This window comes from Tasmannia lanceolata, unplaced genomic scaffold (genome assembly GCF_043159265.1).
Source record: "Tasmannia lanceolata isolate RefF3 unplaced genomic scaffold, GAP_Taslan_0.1 ptg000016l, whole genome shotgun sequence".
Taxonomy (NCBI): Eukaryota; Viridiplantae; Streptophyta; class Magnoliopsida; order Canellales; family Winteraceae; genus Tasmannia; species Tasmannia lanceolata.
Window position 1 is genome coordinate 12,436,420 of NW_027518693.1, and position 19,211 is coordinate 12,455,630.

At 38.4% G+C, this 19,211-nt stretch overlaps 1 protein-coding gene across 1 annotated transcript; it reads left to right on the forward strand.

Moving 5' to 3' along the window:
- Positions 1-8,267: 8,267 nt before the first annotated feature.
- Positions 8,268-18,270, forward strand: LOC143847900 (serine carboxypeptidase 1-like). The gene is made up of 8 exons (XM_077356687.1): positions 8,268-8,643; positions 9,264-9,371; positions 9,509-9,780; positions 11,708-11,959; positions 12,052-12,170; positions 16,990-17,082; positions 17,322-17,427; positions 18,133-18,270. Exons 1-8 carry the CDS (start codon positions 8,268-8,270, stop codon positions 18,268-18,270), a joined length of 1,464 nt encoding a protein of 487 aa, XP_077212802.1.
- Positions 18,271-19,211: the final 941 nt, after the last annotated feature.

Sequence of the window (19,211 nt, forward strand, 5' to 3'; positions counted from 1 at the left end):
GGCGCCCCTCAGTTTATCATTCTCTTATGGGCGTATAAGCATGAGATTCTGTGACAAAACGGAACGGAATGAGAAGCCTTACCGAACACGCCCTTAGCTGCCCGGACTTGAAGCATTACCGAACACGCCCTTAGCTGCCCGGACTTGAAGCATGTTAGAGAACAAGAAGAGCATATCGTATCAGGATATCCTCACTGCAGGATCGTGTCACCATCAGTTGTCGATTGGAGATCTGTGATGGTGACGATCATCACGTGAAAATCCCTGGAGAGTAGGTGTCCAAAGGAAACTCCCAATGTAGTAGGTTCCAATGTAGCCAAGTAAATGTAGCAAGTCTCAATACGTAATTAGTCCCATGTCAGCAACGTTATGGAAGAGCTGGTGGTGTGAACTATAATTTTGGGTATTTGGATTTTGGAATTACATGTATGTCTGGAGTTTCTTAGCCTCTGACTGGGGACATCTTGTCCCTCTCATGTAATGATTATATATTAAGAAAGTTATCTTTACCTGTTCAAAAAAAAAAATGTAATTAGTCCCAAATTAATTATCTAAGTTCCAATGTGGAAATTATTCAATTGGTGCATGGCAAGCCCCATGCATGTAGCAAGTTTCAAGATAGTCAAGTGGTCAAGCTTAGTTTTCAACATCTCTTTGGCTCTTTTGAGTTAGTTAAATGTTGCTAATTCTTTCAATGGTTCACTGCCTCACGCCTTAAAGCTTTGGGGCCTCTTTTGATACCATCAAAAAATTGCACCTAATTTAAATATAAGATTATCTTAATTTAATCTTGTTTAGAATACATTAGGACTGTTTTTGAGAAGAATGTGCCCCCAGAGTGGACTTACAATATATTATAGATAGAAGGAAGGAACCAAGAGGATGTGTTTACAACCATTTCAATCTGAATTTGGAGTCAGTCATGAGTGACCGCGTAACTAACTGATGACGGGGTCGGACTTGGTCAAAGCAATTACATGGCAGATGCCATTTTATAGATGATGATGGAGGCAATAGTTATTCCCCAACAAGGGAACATATCAAAGTTCAAGGCTACTGTAGTAAGCATTTCATTTACACCTATGATGATTTGGTCAAAGGAGTTACCCCCAGCTAGCACTTTCAGGAAGTGGTGCAGAATGGAGGATGAGCAAATAAGGGAGCCTGAAATGGGCAGTTACCAAAAAGTTTCCTCCAAGAGGACATGGGCTAATGAGAGCGGTTGCCCGAATAAAATTATATAATGAAGGAAGAGGGCCCAGACCTTTTGCTCTGATACCTCGTGGGGGGGCGATTACCCATTGGCCCCACCATGATTTGACAATCCTAGTCTCTTGATCTATTTGGCCTTGTAATGAATTTGGGCTAGAGCAGATCCAAACGAGAAATATTGATGCAGTGCCAACATGGAAGCCATGCCACGCCTTGGTGCCTTGGGTGGAGTGTCCAAAGTGCATTCACATCATAATGTAGCAGCCATATTTTGGACCTAACTTTTGGACTAGATGGAAGAATCTTAAAAAGTGGTAAGCTAGGAAGTTGTAGACATTTTTGTGCTCTTTCTAAAGAGTATAAGAACACTAAATCGGACAAGTGGTTAGAAAGTAATGACACTTTAGTAGACTTTGTGGGTTCCCAAACTAGTCAAGTTGTGTCAGTTCCAAAGCATTTTATGATATGTAAGTCCCTAAGCTAGTTAGTGGAGAAGCTTGAATGAATTTCCTCTTGGAATCTTTCAATTAAAGGGATAGAAACCGCCCGTAGAAGGGGATTTTGGGTTTTGAAAAACTTAAGTTACTGATAATATATCAATTGGGTTGAGCATTGCTCCCATTTTCTTCTTCTCTTATTTGTGTTCTTGTTTTCTAATTTCTTCTTCTTCCCTCTTAAGCACCCGCATTAAATATCAAATGGATGATTCTGGTCAATCAAAAGGTGGGGACAACTGCAATGTAGTGTGATCTCATATGCGTGATGCGTGGGCCCAGGCTTCTCATATGCTTATCCTTACTGTTGGACAAAATCAAGCAAGTATATAGACATCTAAGTCAATACACAAGAAATCAATTCATTGATAAGAAAAAGAGAATCAGTTGAATGAAATGCAAAAAGTGATTTGATTGACAATGAAGAAAGAGAATTCTATGTTCAGTGGTCTCTAACTCAACCCCAAAAGAACACGCATTTTTTCTAGTACAAGAAGGTAAGAAAGACAACGAAAATGTACAAACAGGAAATCTACATATAAGCAGGCAGTTAATACTTTACCACCTGATCATCGACAAACCTCCATCTGCTCTGCTTCATTGTGCCCTCCCTCGTTCATAACATAAACTGGAACAGAAGTGAAAATCTGTTATACACAGATCTTGTCTTGTTCTTGCTTGAACCGGCGGTGTCTGTGGTACTTTGCAGTCCTTTGAATTATCAGAGATTGCCCATGTCCTGCACCTGTGTTCTTTATCAACAAACCAATGCCTGGGGGAGGAAGAAGTGAAAGACAAGGTTTGGATTTATCATAATATAAAAAAAACAGTGTCAATAGAACATTCGTTCCGAGAAGCATTTCAGACAAATTGTATCCAGACCTTATGGAGCTGATCATGAACCCTCAGGGCTTCGAGAATGCTGTCAACCCACCTGTTAACATGGTGATAACAAAGGGTTAAAAGAAGTAATTCTAGGTTATAACATTTTCCTGCTTCTGATGTTTATCTTCTTGGTCTCGGTATTTGTACTAGTGCGTGTAGTCACAACTAAGGGTGTAACCGGGTCAAATTCGAATCGGATATGGCTATATCCGAATTCGATTACAGTATACACTATCCGAATTCAGATTCAGATTCAAATTTGACGGATATTTAATATCTATTACCGAATTCGTATCCGTCGGATATTTTTCGAATTCGGATATTATCTGTATCCGTTTATCCGGTAAATTCGAATATTTTATTGCAGCACTTTATCTTACTTCTCCTTTTTACTCCTCGAATGAATTTTCCAAACCCTAAAACTAGACCTCTACCTTCTCTTCACAAAATTAACTCTGAAACCCTAAAATATATGAGATCCTCTTCTTCCTTTTAAAACAAAGGCAGAGAGAGAGGCGGTGGGGATGGATGATGGTGTTGGCAGTGGTCTTTGGGTTTTTTTTTTTTTTTTTTATGTATATGATGGAATGAGTTTTGGCTATTTTGAACAGGAGAAGTGAGAATACTGATTGTGGAAGATAAAGAGAAATGGGGATGGAGATGGGGATTGGGTTAGAGATGGAGGTGACTGGCGGTGATGGAGGTGGCTGTGAGAAGGTGGAGAGGGGCAGTGGTGGATTTTGGTGGGATTGGAGGCACCAAGGATTGCCGAAGATGGTGTCTCAGCCTCCTCCTTTCTCCTCTCTCTTGCTTCTCCTTGCAAACATTAGAAGTCCCCTCTTTTAAGTGCATTTTCGATTTTTATATAACCCGAAGTTGGAAAATTGATATGAGCCGTCCATTTACCATCAATGACTATGGCCTTTTTGCTCTAGAATTCTCTAGAAACTATGACATCTTCTTTCAATCACCATCATCCATTTGTCTCTTTCATCCTACAGCCCACATTTGTTGCTTCATAAAGAAGCCATGTCAAACTCCAAGAATGGCCTTAAAATGAGATATTACTTCATTTCTTACCCAAAACACTTTTTGTTTTTGTTTTTTTCTCAAAAGAAAATTCACTTTTCTTTTAGAAACAAAAGATAGTGTGTCATTACTAAAAATAAATATTAATGATATTATTAATAATAAATAAAAAGATTTACTTCTCGGATTCGGATGTTAAACGGATCGGATATACCATTTACCAGATTCGCATCCGCTAAGAGCTGGATATCTCATAAACGGATTCGGATAATATCCGCTTGAAACGGATCCCGATAATATTCGCTTTAAACGGATTCGGATGCGGACGGTAATCGAATTTTCGAATATCCATTTACACCCCTAGTCACAACACCACATCAAAGTTTACATGCAATTGTAAAATGTTCAACGCTTTATCATTACAGCAATGTGGCTGCATGATTATCATGTTAAATTATGATACGCTGGTAAAGTACGTTGTTTAGCTATTTGGGAGGTTTCAAGGATTAAACAATGGAAATCCCGTTAAGATATTTTTCTTATCTGGTGCATTAATCAGTTTCAAGGAGGAAAAAACCTGAAAATCATTACCTAGAGCCTGTGCCCTCCCCCACTAAAGGGGCCTTCCACAACCAGATCACCTGAGAGCAAACTGGATCTCACCATATTTTTTAGTTTGCTTATCTTTTGTGCATGGTTGAAGTGGTCTGGTCTGCTGACAAGGAAACCACATCCACATTCACAGGACCTAGTGATCAGGTACTTCTAGAGGGTCAATGTGTGATGTCAGACACAACAAAGTAGATACTACATGAATAGCTCTATTGTTCAAATAATTTTCTTGTTTCAAGTGTGTGCCTCGATTCAAATAAACTATCATGTTTGTTAACGTTCTATATTTGCACTTACAGCATTGAATATGTGAGACTTTAAATGCTATTTTAAATTTATCATTTATCTGATCATCCAAGTAAAATCTTGTTAAGGTTAATGACATTGGATGCATGTACTCGTATCCGTGTCCTACACTTTGGAAAATATCGAGTCATCTCTTTGTTCAAGTCCCGTGATTGTATCCATATCTGGCGATCATAGGTTTGTTACTATTTTGAAAATAAAGATTTTGCTCCTACTGCAGGGACAATTTCTTACTGGACACATTATATGGTGTTCTGCATGTTTCCCTGTTCCATTTGAAACAGACAAGTGTCTAATAACATAAATATCAATAACTAAGAACAACCAAATACATGCCTCTCTCTATTCTAATTAACAATCATATTGTTTGCTTCTCAGCGTCTTATATTTGCAATTATAACAATGAATATGTGAGCCTTATAAATACTACTTTAAATTTATTATTTATCCTATCGCATAAGTTAAATCTAGTTAAGTTCTATAACATTTTATTTTTCGAAGTCTTGCATCTTATCTCATGCCATTAGATACCTGTATTCGTATCCATGTTCTCCATCTTGAAAAATGCCGAGTCGTCTCTCCATTCCAGTGTTCGTGCTCGTATAGGTATCTGGCTAGCATAGGTTTGTTACTGTTTTTGAGAATAAGGTTTTGCTTCTACCATCGGGACAATTTCCTACTGGGCAGATAATATGGTGTTCTGCTTGTCTCCTTACTCCATTTCGAAACAGAAAATCATTATGGTGTTCTGCATGTCTCCTTGCCCCATTTCTGTACAGAAGCATTTAATAAGAGCTGGGATGTACATAATAACACAAATCTTACTAGAGCTGGACATATCTTTCAGTTTGTGGCCGGCCTATTCGATGATTTGTACCATTCATCTTCTAGGCACCACTACGAATGCGCCTGAAAAAATGGGTGATCAGATCAGATTGGAGACCTGTCCCTCCTAGATTAGAGCAGAAGATATCATTCAGTTTAAGATTTTTTTCCCATTTTACCTACTGGTGAGGAACAGTCTGCATGTTGTGGTCCTTGCGGACAAAGCAGAATGGAATTGAAAAGTGAAGACTATGATAATAGCAAATTATCAGTGCTTCAAATCAACAGACAATCAATTTGGAGAATTCTTGAAATCCCCTATTCACGATATTAGGAAAGATGCTAGTGCTACTAGAATTTCACTAAACTCATTCGATAGAAGTGGAATGGAGGAAGTCCAAAGGAAAGAAACAAGACACTTCACAATTCCCAAGATCATTAAGTAGGAAGTAAGTTCTATGCCTGAATCCATCCTTTGATTCAGAACAACTCAGTAACTTTTTTGTTTCTTTACATATATGGTTCAGTCATCCTCTCAGAAAAAAAAAAACAAACAAACAAAAACAAAAACAAAATGGAGATTAAGTCACTTCTTTTGAACGGATATACCAACCAATCAGTCCATGATAGTGGTCAGATGGGATGATTTAAATTGCCACTAGAATTTTCTACATTTTCATAAACAAACACTTAATTTTCTTTAATAATAATACTAAAGTAAATGAACATATTATAAAATTATTAAAATAGAATCACAAAATAAGCAATTCAATAACTAGAAGAGAGGGCCACACAGAATATCAATCTGCTCAGAGTATCAATCTGCATCCAAAGGTTCTTGTCAACAATCCATTCCACAAATGAGAAGGCTAAGCCGCTAGCCTTCTCATTTGTGGGTCTAGGCTTAAACCAGTATTCATATTGTTAATATAAATAGCTGGGAATGCTCGATGGCACCCAACAAGGATCCCAGCAATGCACGTGAGAATTGAGAAAATTCAGTGTGTGTTCCTCAGAAAAAGAAATTGAAATAGCCTTGATAGATACTAGATGTAAGAACCAAGAAAGATTAGAGTAATAAAGCCTCCTACTTGAAATTGGAAAATAGACGTTGATAACACAATTGAAAGAAAGGAGCATGATTTCGTAGAGCCTCCTAATTGAAATTAGAAAATAGAGCTTTATAACATAATCAAAACGAAGGAGAAGGATCTCGTAGAGCACCCAAATTGATCAGTGTAAAAACCCAATGAAGAAAATTATTTTAATAAACTATGATTGAGCTCTAAATAAACATGTAGATTGTATATACTAATATAAGAGAACACCCAAATTAATCAGTGTAAAAACCAATCTAAGTAAAATCCTAAAATCATCCAAAAATAAATAAACCCTAATCTTCGAAAAAAAAAAAAACCCTAATCACTAATCAGAAAAATAAAATAAAAAATAAAAATCCTAATCTGAGATAACCTAAACCCTAACCCTATTAAATCCTAAAATCAAGAACGAGATACCCTATTAAGCCCTAACCCTATTAAACCTTAAACATGTAAACTCAAGCGAGGCAGAGACTACAAAGAAAGAAGTTGCACACTACAGAGAAAGAAGAGGAAAATGTGGGCAATGAAAATCCCAAATGGAATCTATGAAGAAAGTTTCTCCCATGTTTCAATGAAATAGCAGAAAAAATAAACAAATAGCAGAACAAATTAGGGGAGTGATAAATTAACTCCCAAATATCTAAATCGACCCCCCATGTGTCTATCTCTCTCCTCTGATATTTGGGACTTGGGAGTCGATTTATCAATGCCCAAAAAATTATAAGAAAGATGCAGATTAAAAAAGGGGGTAAAGATAAGGGGTGAATTATGTACATTTTCAATTTTTTTAGGCAAAAAAGTATTTTCCTTGTATTTTAATGTAAAAGAAATAACTTTTCCAGGTAAAATTTTTATGAGGAAACAGTGCATATATAAATAAGGATTTTCTAAATAGTTGGAGGGGCCGGTGGCCACTGGCCCTCATGCTACACATGCCTCGGTCACTATACCCGTAGAATCGCGGGTATTTTTTACCCGTACCTGCCGGGTCCGTACCCGTGCGGGTCGTACCCGTACCCACGCAGGTTACCGTTTGCCGGGTCTAGGATGTAGGCTTGGCCAAACCACATAAATCTCGGTGTTCATCCTATGGCTTGTTTCATTTTCTACTTTACGTTAATTTGTATAAGATCAGATCAGAGTTACTCAGCAGATTTTCTCAACACCTGAGAAGAAAAACATAAAATCTGACATTATAACCATTTTAGCCCATTAACATATCATTTCTAAAAGAAAAAAAAATCAGCCACAACCCTAAATTTACAAGGTATTATCTCTGGTACCCTTAAATAATTGGCATATCCTTCAAAATAATTAGCATATACCACTCTAACTTTGTCCTTTTAATCATTATTTTTAATGGGACAAAAATACCCTTGCAAACAAAAGCTCCATGGTTTGGACCAAAAAACAAGGACAGTGATAAATCGACTCCCAAATATTTTAAATCGACTCCCATGTGTATATCTCTAACCCAGAGGAGAGAGAAAGACACATGGGGAGTCGATTTAAGATATTTGGGAGTCGATTTATCACTCCCCAAAAACAAAAGAAAGAAACTGAGTGCTCGAGGCATGCAATGCAACAAAAGAGCCGCCCTGGTTCATTTCAAACCAAAATGCACCGGCAATGCATATTGTATTGCCATCGACAATACATGTTGTATTGTTTGGAAGAGGAATTGTGGTCCAACCCCACTCCAAAACAAACCCAACACGTTGAAATGCTCGCCTTGCCACCCCTTAACTTGACCTATATAAACCTTTCACCCCCACTTCCAATCCTCGGCATCAAAGTAAGGATGAAGCTTACATGTTTTACTTATGTTCTCTCTTGCTTCCTCTTGGCTTTCCCCACCACCATTGATGCCACCAACCAGGCCACCAATCTACACAATTTGATAAAATCACTAAGATCATCAAACGCGCACCACATTGATTCATCAGACGGCTCAGATGCTGCTAAAGCTTTTTCGCCCGTGGATGTGGGCACACAAGACGGGTTGATGGTAGCCGATAAAATCGGTACTCTGCCGGGCCAACCCGAGGTAGTGGACTTTGATCAGTATTCTGGATATGTTACTGTGGATCCTAAAACTGGAAGAGCACTCTTCTATTATTTAGTTGAGGCCCCTCAAAACTCTAGCACATTACCTTTAGTGTTATGGCTCAATGGAGGTAAAGAAACATGATAACCACAATTATAATTCATATGGGCCTGAGTTAATTTGGGCATATGTGTGTCATATCATAGTAGTTAGCAATATGTGTGTCACTCTTTGGAATCATCATAGTCACTGTTTAATTTCATCATCAAAATTGTCATAATATTATGGCTATAGTAGAAAATTTAAGGGGATCGATCCTCTAAATTTGATCATACCATAATATAATTTCTGAAGATAATGTAGGAGTGCATATTCTACTATTATGAAAAAATAATGTATTATAAATTAATAATCTTCTTAAATGGTCCATGAATAAACTTGGAGTCTCGGACATGTCATAGTATGAAATAATGGAGATTTTACTAAATCTTCAATGATTGCATTACCTACAACTAGTGCTTATGTAAATCACTTTTAAATAAGCATGAGAAGATTATAAAGATAATCATACAGAAAAGATAATCTATCCTAGCTACATAGTTGCCAAATCTAACACCCCAATGATCCAACATTCAGATTATGGGAGATCTCATCTTATTCTAACAATTAAGGATGTCATTAAGGCTTTGATGACTTGAACAATCAACCAAATTATAATCTTCACCATCATCTTCATCCACATCATTGTAGGACCTGGATGCTCCTCCTTAGGATATGGAGCAATGACGGAACTCGGACCATTCAGAGTAGCCAGCGACGGCAAGACACTGTATAGAAATGACTACGCCTGGAACAATGGTGAGTAAACTTAACCTTCATAATACTATATTTAATTAATTACCAATCAATGACACCTTAATCCATATATAACAAAGAGCCTCAATCTTCTTGAGAAAGGAAGTTCATTGTTACAACTATTACTTTGTCCATGGTAGTGGCAAATGTGATCTTCTTGGAGTCACCGGCCGGAGTTGGGTTCTCGTATTCGAACACGTCTTCAGATTACAATTTCAGTGGAGATGCGAGAAGTGCCAATGATGCCTATATATTTCTTCTTAACTGGTTTGAGAGATTCCCTCAATACAAGAACCACGATTTCTTTATAACTGGAGAGAGCTATGCCGGCCATTACGTGCCCCAGCTAGCCAACGTGATCCTCCTCAACAACAGAGCTGGCCCGACATTCATCAACCTCAAAGGCATTGCTGTAAGTCTCTATGAATGCATGATTCTTGTTGTTGTTGTTGTTGTTGTTTTTTATGCACAATAAGGATTGAATTAAGAAGCTTATAGAAACAGAAAACATAAGGAAACAACAAGGAAAAAAGTAAAGAAATAGTTGATACATTCAAGATAATTATGTATTTACAAAATACTGTATCGATTTATCCTATTACGTTAGATCCAGTGTGATACATTTAGAAATGATGAACCGGATATGACAGTTTCAATAAGATTTCATTCTTGAACAAAAAACCATTTTTTTTATTTATTTCATCTATTCCAGGATGGGGATGAATCAGATATAGACAATTCTAATAAGATTTCGTTCTTGAATTTTTTTTTTAAATTTAATTCATCTATTCCTTGATGGGAACAAAGGGGAATGAAAAATGATAAAAATACACTACTTTGGTAAATTTCCAGAAAAATGGCTACCGATCGAGACATCTGGATGAGACCAGTGGCGACGGAAGTCTGTCCATCTCACCTTTAAAATATTAGGGTAGAGTCCTTTCGGCGAAAGGTGGTCCACCAACCAATGAAAACCGAACCAACATATACGTTATATTTTTTATCGGCTTTCTTGGGGCCAATGGACCTTTCGCCGGCAAAGCTCTCATCCGATGCCGTCATGGCTGGGTGTGGAGAGAAACGTCTCCCCTCTCCGCCCATGACGGCTGTTGTGATAATGGCGTTTGTTTGAAAATTTAACCCTTTTGTAAGGATATCTTTGTTATTTTCAGCCATCGAGTTTATTTTTGTCGGCCTCAATTGGCTGGATCGATTATGCAGTGTTGTGATCATATGAGCAAGGAAAGGGAGCTTGCGAGATACACTGTCTAAGGGCCCGTGTAGAGCTCCACCAAAATACAAATGTAACACCAAAATAAAAAGATTTTATATATATTTAAAGGGTTTTGCTAACAAGTGCCCCAAGGGCACCCGTTAAGGTGCATTGGGAAAGAGATTTTCCAATCATTTTACACATACTTTCATACTTTTGCACCTTTTTTGAGATTTCATTATAAAAAAATGTGTAAAATCTCTTTCCCAATGCACCTTAACGAGTGCCCTGGGGCACTCGTTAGCAAAACCCATATTTAAAAAAACAACTTCAATAGATTTCTACACTTGTTCTCCCTCGAACCTTTACCTAGGAGCTTCTCTCTAAGCTTCCAATCCCTACACAAATGACTTCATAACTCGAGACACTCCTAAAAAAGCTGAAATACCTAGTTGTAGTTCCCATGAGTAGGTATCCCAAAGGACAACATAGGAAACCCCCATTGACTCTTTGATATTCTAGCCTAGACATGAAGGATTATAGAAAACACAGAAGACTTATATTTTTTACACATAATAACTACTTAGAAGATTAAACCATGCACATCCATTTTGATTTATAATTTCCAACAATTTTCAAATCAAAACTCCTTTTTTGAAAATCTTCTCATTATAATAATTCATTATCACAAATCACAATATCCAATGAAAGAACAAAAGAGACGAAGTGAGTACATGACTTAGTGAAAAAGATTTAAATGGAAAAAAGGGAACCAATACACAAAGGATCAAGGGTTAAATACAATCTTCTTCTCAAAATCCAAGCTTAGTAGTTTGATGATAAGGAGGTCCTTCTAAGAAGTTTCTTCTACCCCTCCTCTATCTACTCCACAAGAGAATTAATGAATGGGTTTCCAAAAAACCAAAAGGATCCACATGTTCTCTCTTGTTTTCTCACCAAAAACTTAAGACAAGGAAAATAAATGACACCTATGCAAATTAGCTTCCTTTTAAATGGTGAAAGGACTAAAAGAACTGTCAAGAGGTACTCAAGCTTACATCTCCACATCATTAAACCTCAAATCTTGTATGTTAAAATTCATTGAGGAGTGGTCATTGTTTTGCAGATTGGTAATGCATTGATCGACATCGAGACAAATGACCCAGGGGCGTTCGATTATTACTGGACCCATGCCTTGAACTCAGATGAAACTCATGCTGCTATCTTTGCAAAATGCAACTTTTTGAACGATACCAGTGCTTGCTTCGCCGTACAAGACAAGGCCTACAATGAAATGGGACACATTTATGGATACAACATCTATGCTCCACTCTGCAATGACTCAAATTTCCAAATGAAAGCATCATCAACTAGTTCGGTAAGCCTGTAAAGATTCTCTTAGTATGTAACTATGTACAGCAATTAAGCCTTCAACGATTTAATCAATCTCTATGGATTTGCTAATATCAGTTCGGTGATTTTGATCCCTGCTCCGCTGACTACGTCTACTCTTATCTGAATCTTCCCGAGGTGCAAAAGGCTATGCATGCAAATGTTACAGGTTTAAACTACACATGGAGTGGTTGCAGGTGAGTATTTTATAATAGATTTTTCACTCCCTGTTCTATCTAGAATCCAACTACCTAAACCTCCTTGCACTCAACTTCAATATAATTTTTTTGGCAGGCAAGTTGGGGTTTGGCGGGGACCCCTACCAGTTTATTAGATATTGATAAAGATGTTACATTAGGAACATGATACCATCCCTAACTCGGAACGCATGAGAGAGGGAGATCCAAAACTCAAAATAGACAAAATACAGATTACTAAACCACCTAAGAGTTTGAACTGGTCAATGATCTTGAGTTACATAATCGGCATGTTTGATGGGAGCATATTGGTTTCTTTGAGAGCGTCTTAGGTGAGGAATGCGGGAGCCTTCCTTCTTTCAAACTGTCTGCCATGGTTCACCTTCGGAGGGGGTTTCGAAAGATGTTTGAGAAACTCTTTTCGAATTTACTTCTCCCTAACTAGCCAAGGAGAGTTGAACCACGTCAGATTGACCATAAAACTTCTATAAAAGAGATGTGGCATTTGCAGCTGTCATATTTATGGCAGACGTTTGAGATGGGGAGTTAGAAGCCAGAGGGTTGTTTATAACACGAGAACCTGCCCTTGCTAGCCAAAGAAAGGGAAAGGATCTACGTCCTTTTGCCCGCGAGCTATTGCTTTTCTAAAGTCAGCCATGGAACAGAGTTCTTTCCAACAGTCGTGGGCAGATATACTCAGAATCTCAGATAGGCCCTAGCACATGTTCTCCGTCGGTTCGCTCACAACCGGCATATTTAAAAAAAAATGCTCCTAATATAAAGGGGTGTCAACAGATCCACTTCAGATTGGATCCACTGTCATAGTCATTAGTCACGATCCATTCAAATCTTTTATCTATTGTATCGGATTCAGAGTTTTCTTCATATCCTACTTCCTATGTCTCAGTCATGATCCATTTCAAATCGGAGTGTCCATACGAGCGTACAAAGTTAAAATTCCCATAAGAAGGGATATGCAAAAGTGGCGGCAGCTGTGAGCAAGAGCCTAAGCAACGACAACACGATGGGCTAAGGACTTAGGGTCCATGGTTAGAGAAGGAAGAGAAGAGGACGACTTGAGAATTGAGATGAATGAAAACAAAAATTACTAAAAATTGGAATTGTTCAAAAACATGCATATTGCTTATTTTTACTAAAATACCCTATAATAATAAAGTTATAAAAATTAGAAGGAATTTTAATAAAATAGTATAATAAAATCAGATTTAGGACTGTCTCGGGGCTTATGTTGATAGTCTGGGTCCAATCGGCAATAATTTCAGGTCGTATGGTAGGGTCCCTAAATGTGTCCATGGATCCTTGTAATGTGTCTAGGTCCTATCCGTTTAAGTTGGGATTCGGATATGGTCCGTCTGGGTCCATTAAAAGCCCTACTAATATAAGGGTGGAAAAAAAGAGTCACCCTGTTGAAATCGCTCTCTGATGCAGTGACGGGTAATCACAAGAACACAAAGACCATTAGGTGACAAGCCTCAAACGAGAATGTAAGATGATGGGGTCCAAAATCTGCAACCAATCGGCTGTTGACACGTGGCCCTCACAGGGACCACTGCAAAGCCAACACCTGTCCCTGCTAGGTATGACACCTGGACCAATCGGGGACTTCCACCTGCCCTTCCTAGGTATGAGATCTGGTCCATACAGGGGCTACCACCTGTCCTGGACAGGTGGCTCAGAACCACTATAAATAGCCTTCACTTGTGCTAAGGTGAGGGATCTGAAATCAAAACCCTAAGTTTTTTGCTCTGACATTGCTCTGCACTCCTACTCATACTGACTTGAGTGTCGAAGCGCCCGTCCGGAGCACCACTCCGGGTTGGTCTTCTGACCCTTTGTATTCTTGTCTGTGCCCTTGTGCAGCGCAGGACTCCATTAGCCTTTCAGCTGCGGCTTGCCAGATCAGCCCTTCCGGCCCTACCATAACCTGTTACCAATTTTAGACCTAACATAAGAGAAGAGGAATAGAACCTAAAAAATTATCTGCATACAAAATAGTATTTCTATATATAATATATATATATATATATATAGAGAGAGAGAGAGTTGCTGTGCTCAGAAATAGGGGGGCCATTGCGGCGGGGGGGGGGGGGGGGGGGAGGGGGGGTAATCCTAACCATTCATTTGGAAGGCCCCATCATGGATGGGGCCTACCAAAAATGTACAGATACTGTTTGTCCACAAATCTGTCCATTTTTTGCCTCACAAATAGACACCCTAAGGTCATCCAATGGAGCTGATTTTTGGTGGACACCCTACCCATGAAAGGGCCCATCAAATGAATGCTTTGGATCCCACCCAAAATGAGGCCCCACCCTGTTTCCGTGCTCGAGCGCAACAACTTTATTCTCATATATATATATATATATATATATAGAGAGAGAGAGAGAGAGAGAGAGAACATTTCCTACACACTTGTGTAGGTAAGTTACCTACACACTAGCTTAAAATACAGTGGGGGCCCACATTGTTTGGGTGATCCAAACAATTCATTTGAATGGTCCTCACATAGATAGGGTGTCCACAAAAAATCAGATCCATAGGATCATCCCAACCCTACGATTTGTGGAGGTAAAATGGACGTGTATAAACCTTCACAAATTAGTCCATTTTTTGCCTCCATAGTTTGAATGGTTAGGATGATCATATGGATCTGATTTTTTGTGGACACCCTATCTATGTGAGGATCATTCAAATGAATGGTTTGGATCACCCAAACAATGTGGGCCCCCACTGTATTTTAAGCTAGTGTGTAGGTAACTTACCTACACAAGTGTGTAGGAAATGTTCTCTCATATATATATATATATATATATAGAGAGAGAGAGAGAGAGAGAGAGAGAGGAAAAGGATTGTGAGCTTGAGCGTTGGAACATATTCGTGAGCTTGAGCTCTCAAACCAATGAGGCCCACATTGTTAGGATGATCCAAAGCATTCACTAGAAAGGGCCTTACATAGATAGGGTGTGTACAAAAAATCAGCTCCATAGGATCATCCTAACCCATCCATTTGTGGAGGTCAAAATGGACAGACCACAAATCTGCCCATTTTTTCCCTCCACTTTTGGAGGGGTTAGGATGATTCAATGGAGCTCATTTTTGGTACACACCCTATCTATGATAAGCCCTTGCAAATGAATGGTTTGGATCCTCACAGAAATTGTGGGACCCATGTGATTGGTGCACTCAAGCGCACCATTCCTTATTAGAGCTTGAGCGCACGAACATATTCCTCATATATATATATATATATATATATATATATATATATATATAGAGAGAGAGAGAGAGAGAGAGAGAGAACGGTTCCTACACATATGTGTAGAGAGTTCTCTACACACTAGCTTAAAATTAAGTAGGGGCCCACATTGTTTGGGTGATCCAAGCCATCCATTTTAAAGGCCCTCACATAGATAGGGTGTCGACAAAAAATCAGATCTATAGGATCATCCCAACCCTACGATTTGTTGAGGTAAAATGGATGTCTTTAAACCTTCACAAATTAGTCCATTTTTTGCCTCCACAGTTCGAATGGTTAGGATGATCCAATGGATCTTATTTTTTGTGGACACCCTATCTATGTGAGGGCCTTAAAAATGAATGGTTTGGATCACCCAAATAATGTGGCCCCCACTGTATTTTAAGCTAGTGTGTAGATAACTTATCTACACATGTGTAGGAACCGTTCTCTCATATATATATATATATATATATAGAGAGAGAGAGAGAGAGAGAGAGAGAGAACGGTTTCTACACACAAGTGTAGTTAAGTTATCTACACACTAGCCTAAAATACAGTGGGGGCCCACATTGTTTGGGTGATCCAAAGCATTCATTTGATGGTCCCTCACATAGATAGGGTGTGCCTAAAAAATCAGCTTCATAGGATCATCCTAACCCTTCGAACCGTGGAGGCAAAAAATAGATAGATTTGTTAAGGTTTTATACACGTCCATTTTACCTCCACAAATCGTAGGGTTGGGATGATCCTATGGAGCTGATTTTTTATGGACACCCTATCTATGTGAGGGCCAATCAAATGAATGGTTTGGATCACCCAAACAATATGCCCTCCATTGAATTTTAAGCTAGTGTGTAGATAACTTATCTACACGTGTGTAGAAACCGTTTTCTCATATATATATATATATATATATATATAAAGAGAGAGAGAGAGAGAGAGAGAGAGAGAGAGAGAGAGAGAAGGGTTTCTGCAAATGTGGGGATCAAGACCATTCATTTGGAAGGCCCTTCCATGGATAAGGTGTGGCCCAAAAATCAGCCCCACTGGATCATCCTAACCCAATCAAAGGTGGGGGAAAAATGGACAGACACTGTGTGTCCATGTTTCTGCCAATTTTTCCCCTCCATAAATGGCAGGGTTAGGATGATCCAATGGGACTGATTTTTGGGCCACAACCTATCCATGGAAGGGCCTTCCAAGTGAATGCTTTGGACCACCAAAAAATGTGGGCCCCCACCCTGTTTCTGCACTCGTGTACAGTTCCTCATTTATATATGTTAGGAATTAGCCGGGTAGAACTCCCCCCTAAAAGCTAGCTGTTAGAGGGAGGGTGCCCATTTCCTTATAACCCAGCCCCATCTACTTCACTTATCCGATGTGGGACTATTTGCTTTTGCGTGTAACCCCAACAATAATTTTATAATATAAACACCTACATTTGCTATGGTTTGAGGTGTGGAGAATGTAAACTTTGGTCACTATGGCCCAAGTTGTTAGCAACCCATTTTGAAGCTGAATTAACTCAATTTTGATTCTGTTACAAAAAAATATATACAGCCAGGTGATACCTGTTTGGAACGATAGCCCATTGAGCGTATTGCCTACCATCAAGCAACTCATTGCTAGTGGCATAAGCGTGTGGATGTTCAGGCAAGTATAAAATTGACTTCACATAAGTAAAATGATATTTCCACCCTCTTTTATTTGTCTTTTCTTGATAACAACTACATCTCCATGTTTTATTTTTTTTAACTTTCCAAGAAAATAAAGTCATTTCCAAGAAAAAGATAAAGAAGAAGATGTGGAAATGCTAGACAAAAATGTGTTAGTATCTACTTTTTAATATAATAACCGGAAATTGTATCTTAACAAAAAGACCACTCTTACAGCGGCGACATCGATGGAGTTATTCCAGTTACATCAACTAGATATTCTATAAACAAGCTCGGATATCCCTTGGAGACTGCATGGCGTCCATGGTACTACAACAATGAGGTAAATAATATATTTGATAGTCGAAGTATAAATGATTAAATAACACCAACTCTAACAGCTTAAGTTTTGGAGTAATTGGTTAGTTCACATGGTATCAGAGCTATTGCCTCATGGTAAGTCATGAGTTCAAAACCCAACAATGCCTTGATATTAAAAATCCACGTGTATCACCAACCCAAAAAAAGAGGAGCCACACGTGAGGGAGTGTCAAAGTATAGATGATTAAATAACACCAACTCTAACAGCTTAAGCTCTTGGAGTTACCGGTTGTTTTCACACACACATTACTAAGGATATCTATATGTGTTGTTAGTGTACGCTTAACTATGTTAGTATGAAATCAATATCGTATTACTAACTTTGGGCCTCTATATAACCCCTAAAAATGATTTGAAAAAAAATAATCTCATTTGCTGATATTCTATACTACATATGATAGGAAAACTTTGATTGCCCCCTAGGTTATTTAAACCCTTTCTAAATGTAAAGTTTCATTTGGCTATGTATTATAGATATTTAATATCTTATACAAGTAAACACCTCTGTAGCTGTCAAATACCTTATTTTTTGGTGCCCATTGATGAGGTCCAGATGGTGTTTAGAAGAAAAGACAACTAAGTGATGACTAGTGCAATTGTCTAAACAAGGGAGTATTGAATCTCCAACAGAGATATCATTTATAACAATATTAGCTTATGATGGCAGGTGGGAGGATATGCGGCTGGATATAAAGGGTTGACATTTGCTACAGTGAGGGGGGCAGGACACATGGTTCCAAGTTACCAACCTGAGAGAGCACTCAAGTTCTTCACCTCCTTCCTAAACGATGAAATCCCTCGCTAACCAACTCTCCGCTCTTCTGTCTACCTTTATTTCCATTAACAGATAAATAAGCTTCATAGCTTTTTTGGCTTCATCGGTGTTATATCACCTGAAAATGTTCTCGTGTCAGCTAATACTTATATTGCTTCAACTATGAGAAAGATTGCATCAAGGTGGACTTTCGAAAAGCTTTTAATGTAATAATAGTCTTTTATCATTCAGATTTTCCAAGATCTTCTTTTTTTTCTGTTTTTTGAAATTGTTTATGGTGATCTGGGTCATTCATCAGGTAAGTGATAATAAGACTATATTCTTCTTCTGGTTACCATGTCCATACTATAAAAACTATTCATGTCAGCTTCAAACTCGTCCAGAGTTGGCTCAATGGACTCGCTAGTAAGATGAGCTTACTTGCTAACTCGCCAGGCATGAGAAAAAGGTGAAAGAAAAATCACGAAATTGCCTTCCAAAGCAGCTGTCAAAAGCTATTACAATTCCCAAAAAACTCTCACCAGCTCTTTGTTTTTTTTTAATGTTAGCTCTCACTAGCTAATTAAAAAAGAAAATACAAGGTGAGTTTGTGTAATTATCAAAACATGGTAGTGCAAATATCAGTAGCCATTTTTTAAATCACCTTAAGTTGATGGGGTTGGCATCCTTACCCACCACCTATTGGAAAATCATTACATCGATGGGGTTATTCCAGTTACATTCCCTAGGGAAGGCTGAAAGAGACAAAAGGGTTTGGATCTTGAACTTATAGGTCCTCCATGCCCATTTATCCGATCTACTAGACTCTTAGTTCTTTGCGAACTAGCCCTTGAAGGTTATGATTCTTTGGAAGCTCGTCGTGCTGAGCACTATTTGGGTCTCATAGAAGAGAAAAATGCCCAAATTTCAAGAGTACAGTGAAAAGCACCACATCCACATTCTCGAGAATCTTATCCTTCGTCATCTCTTGG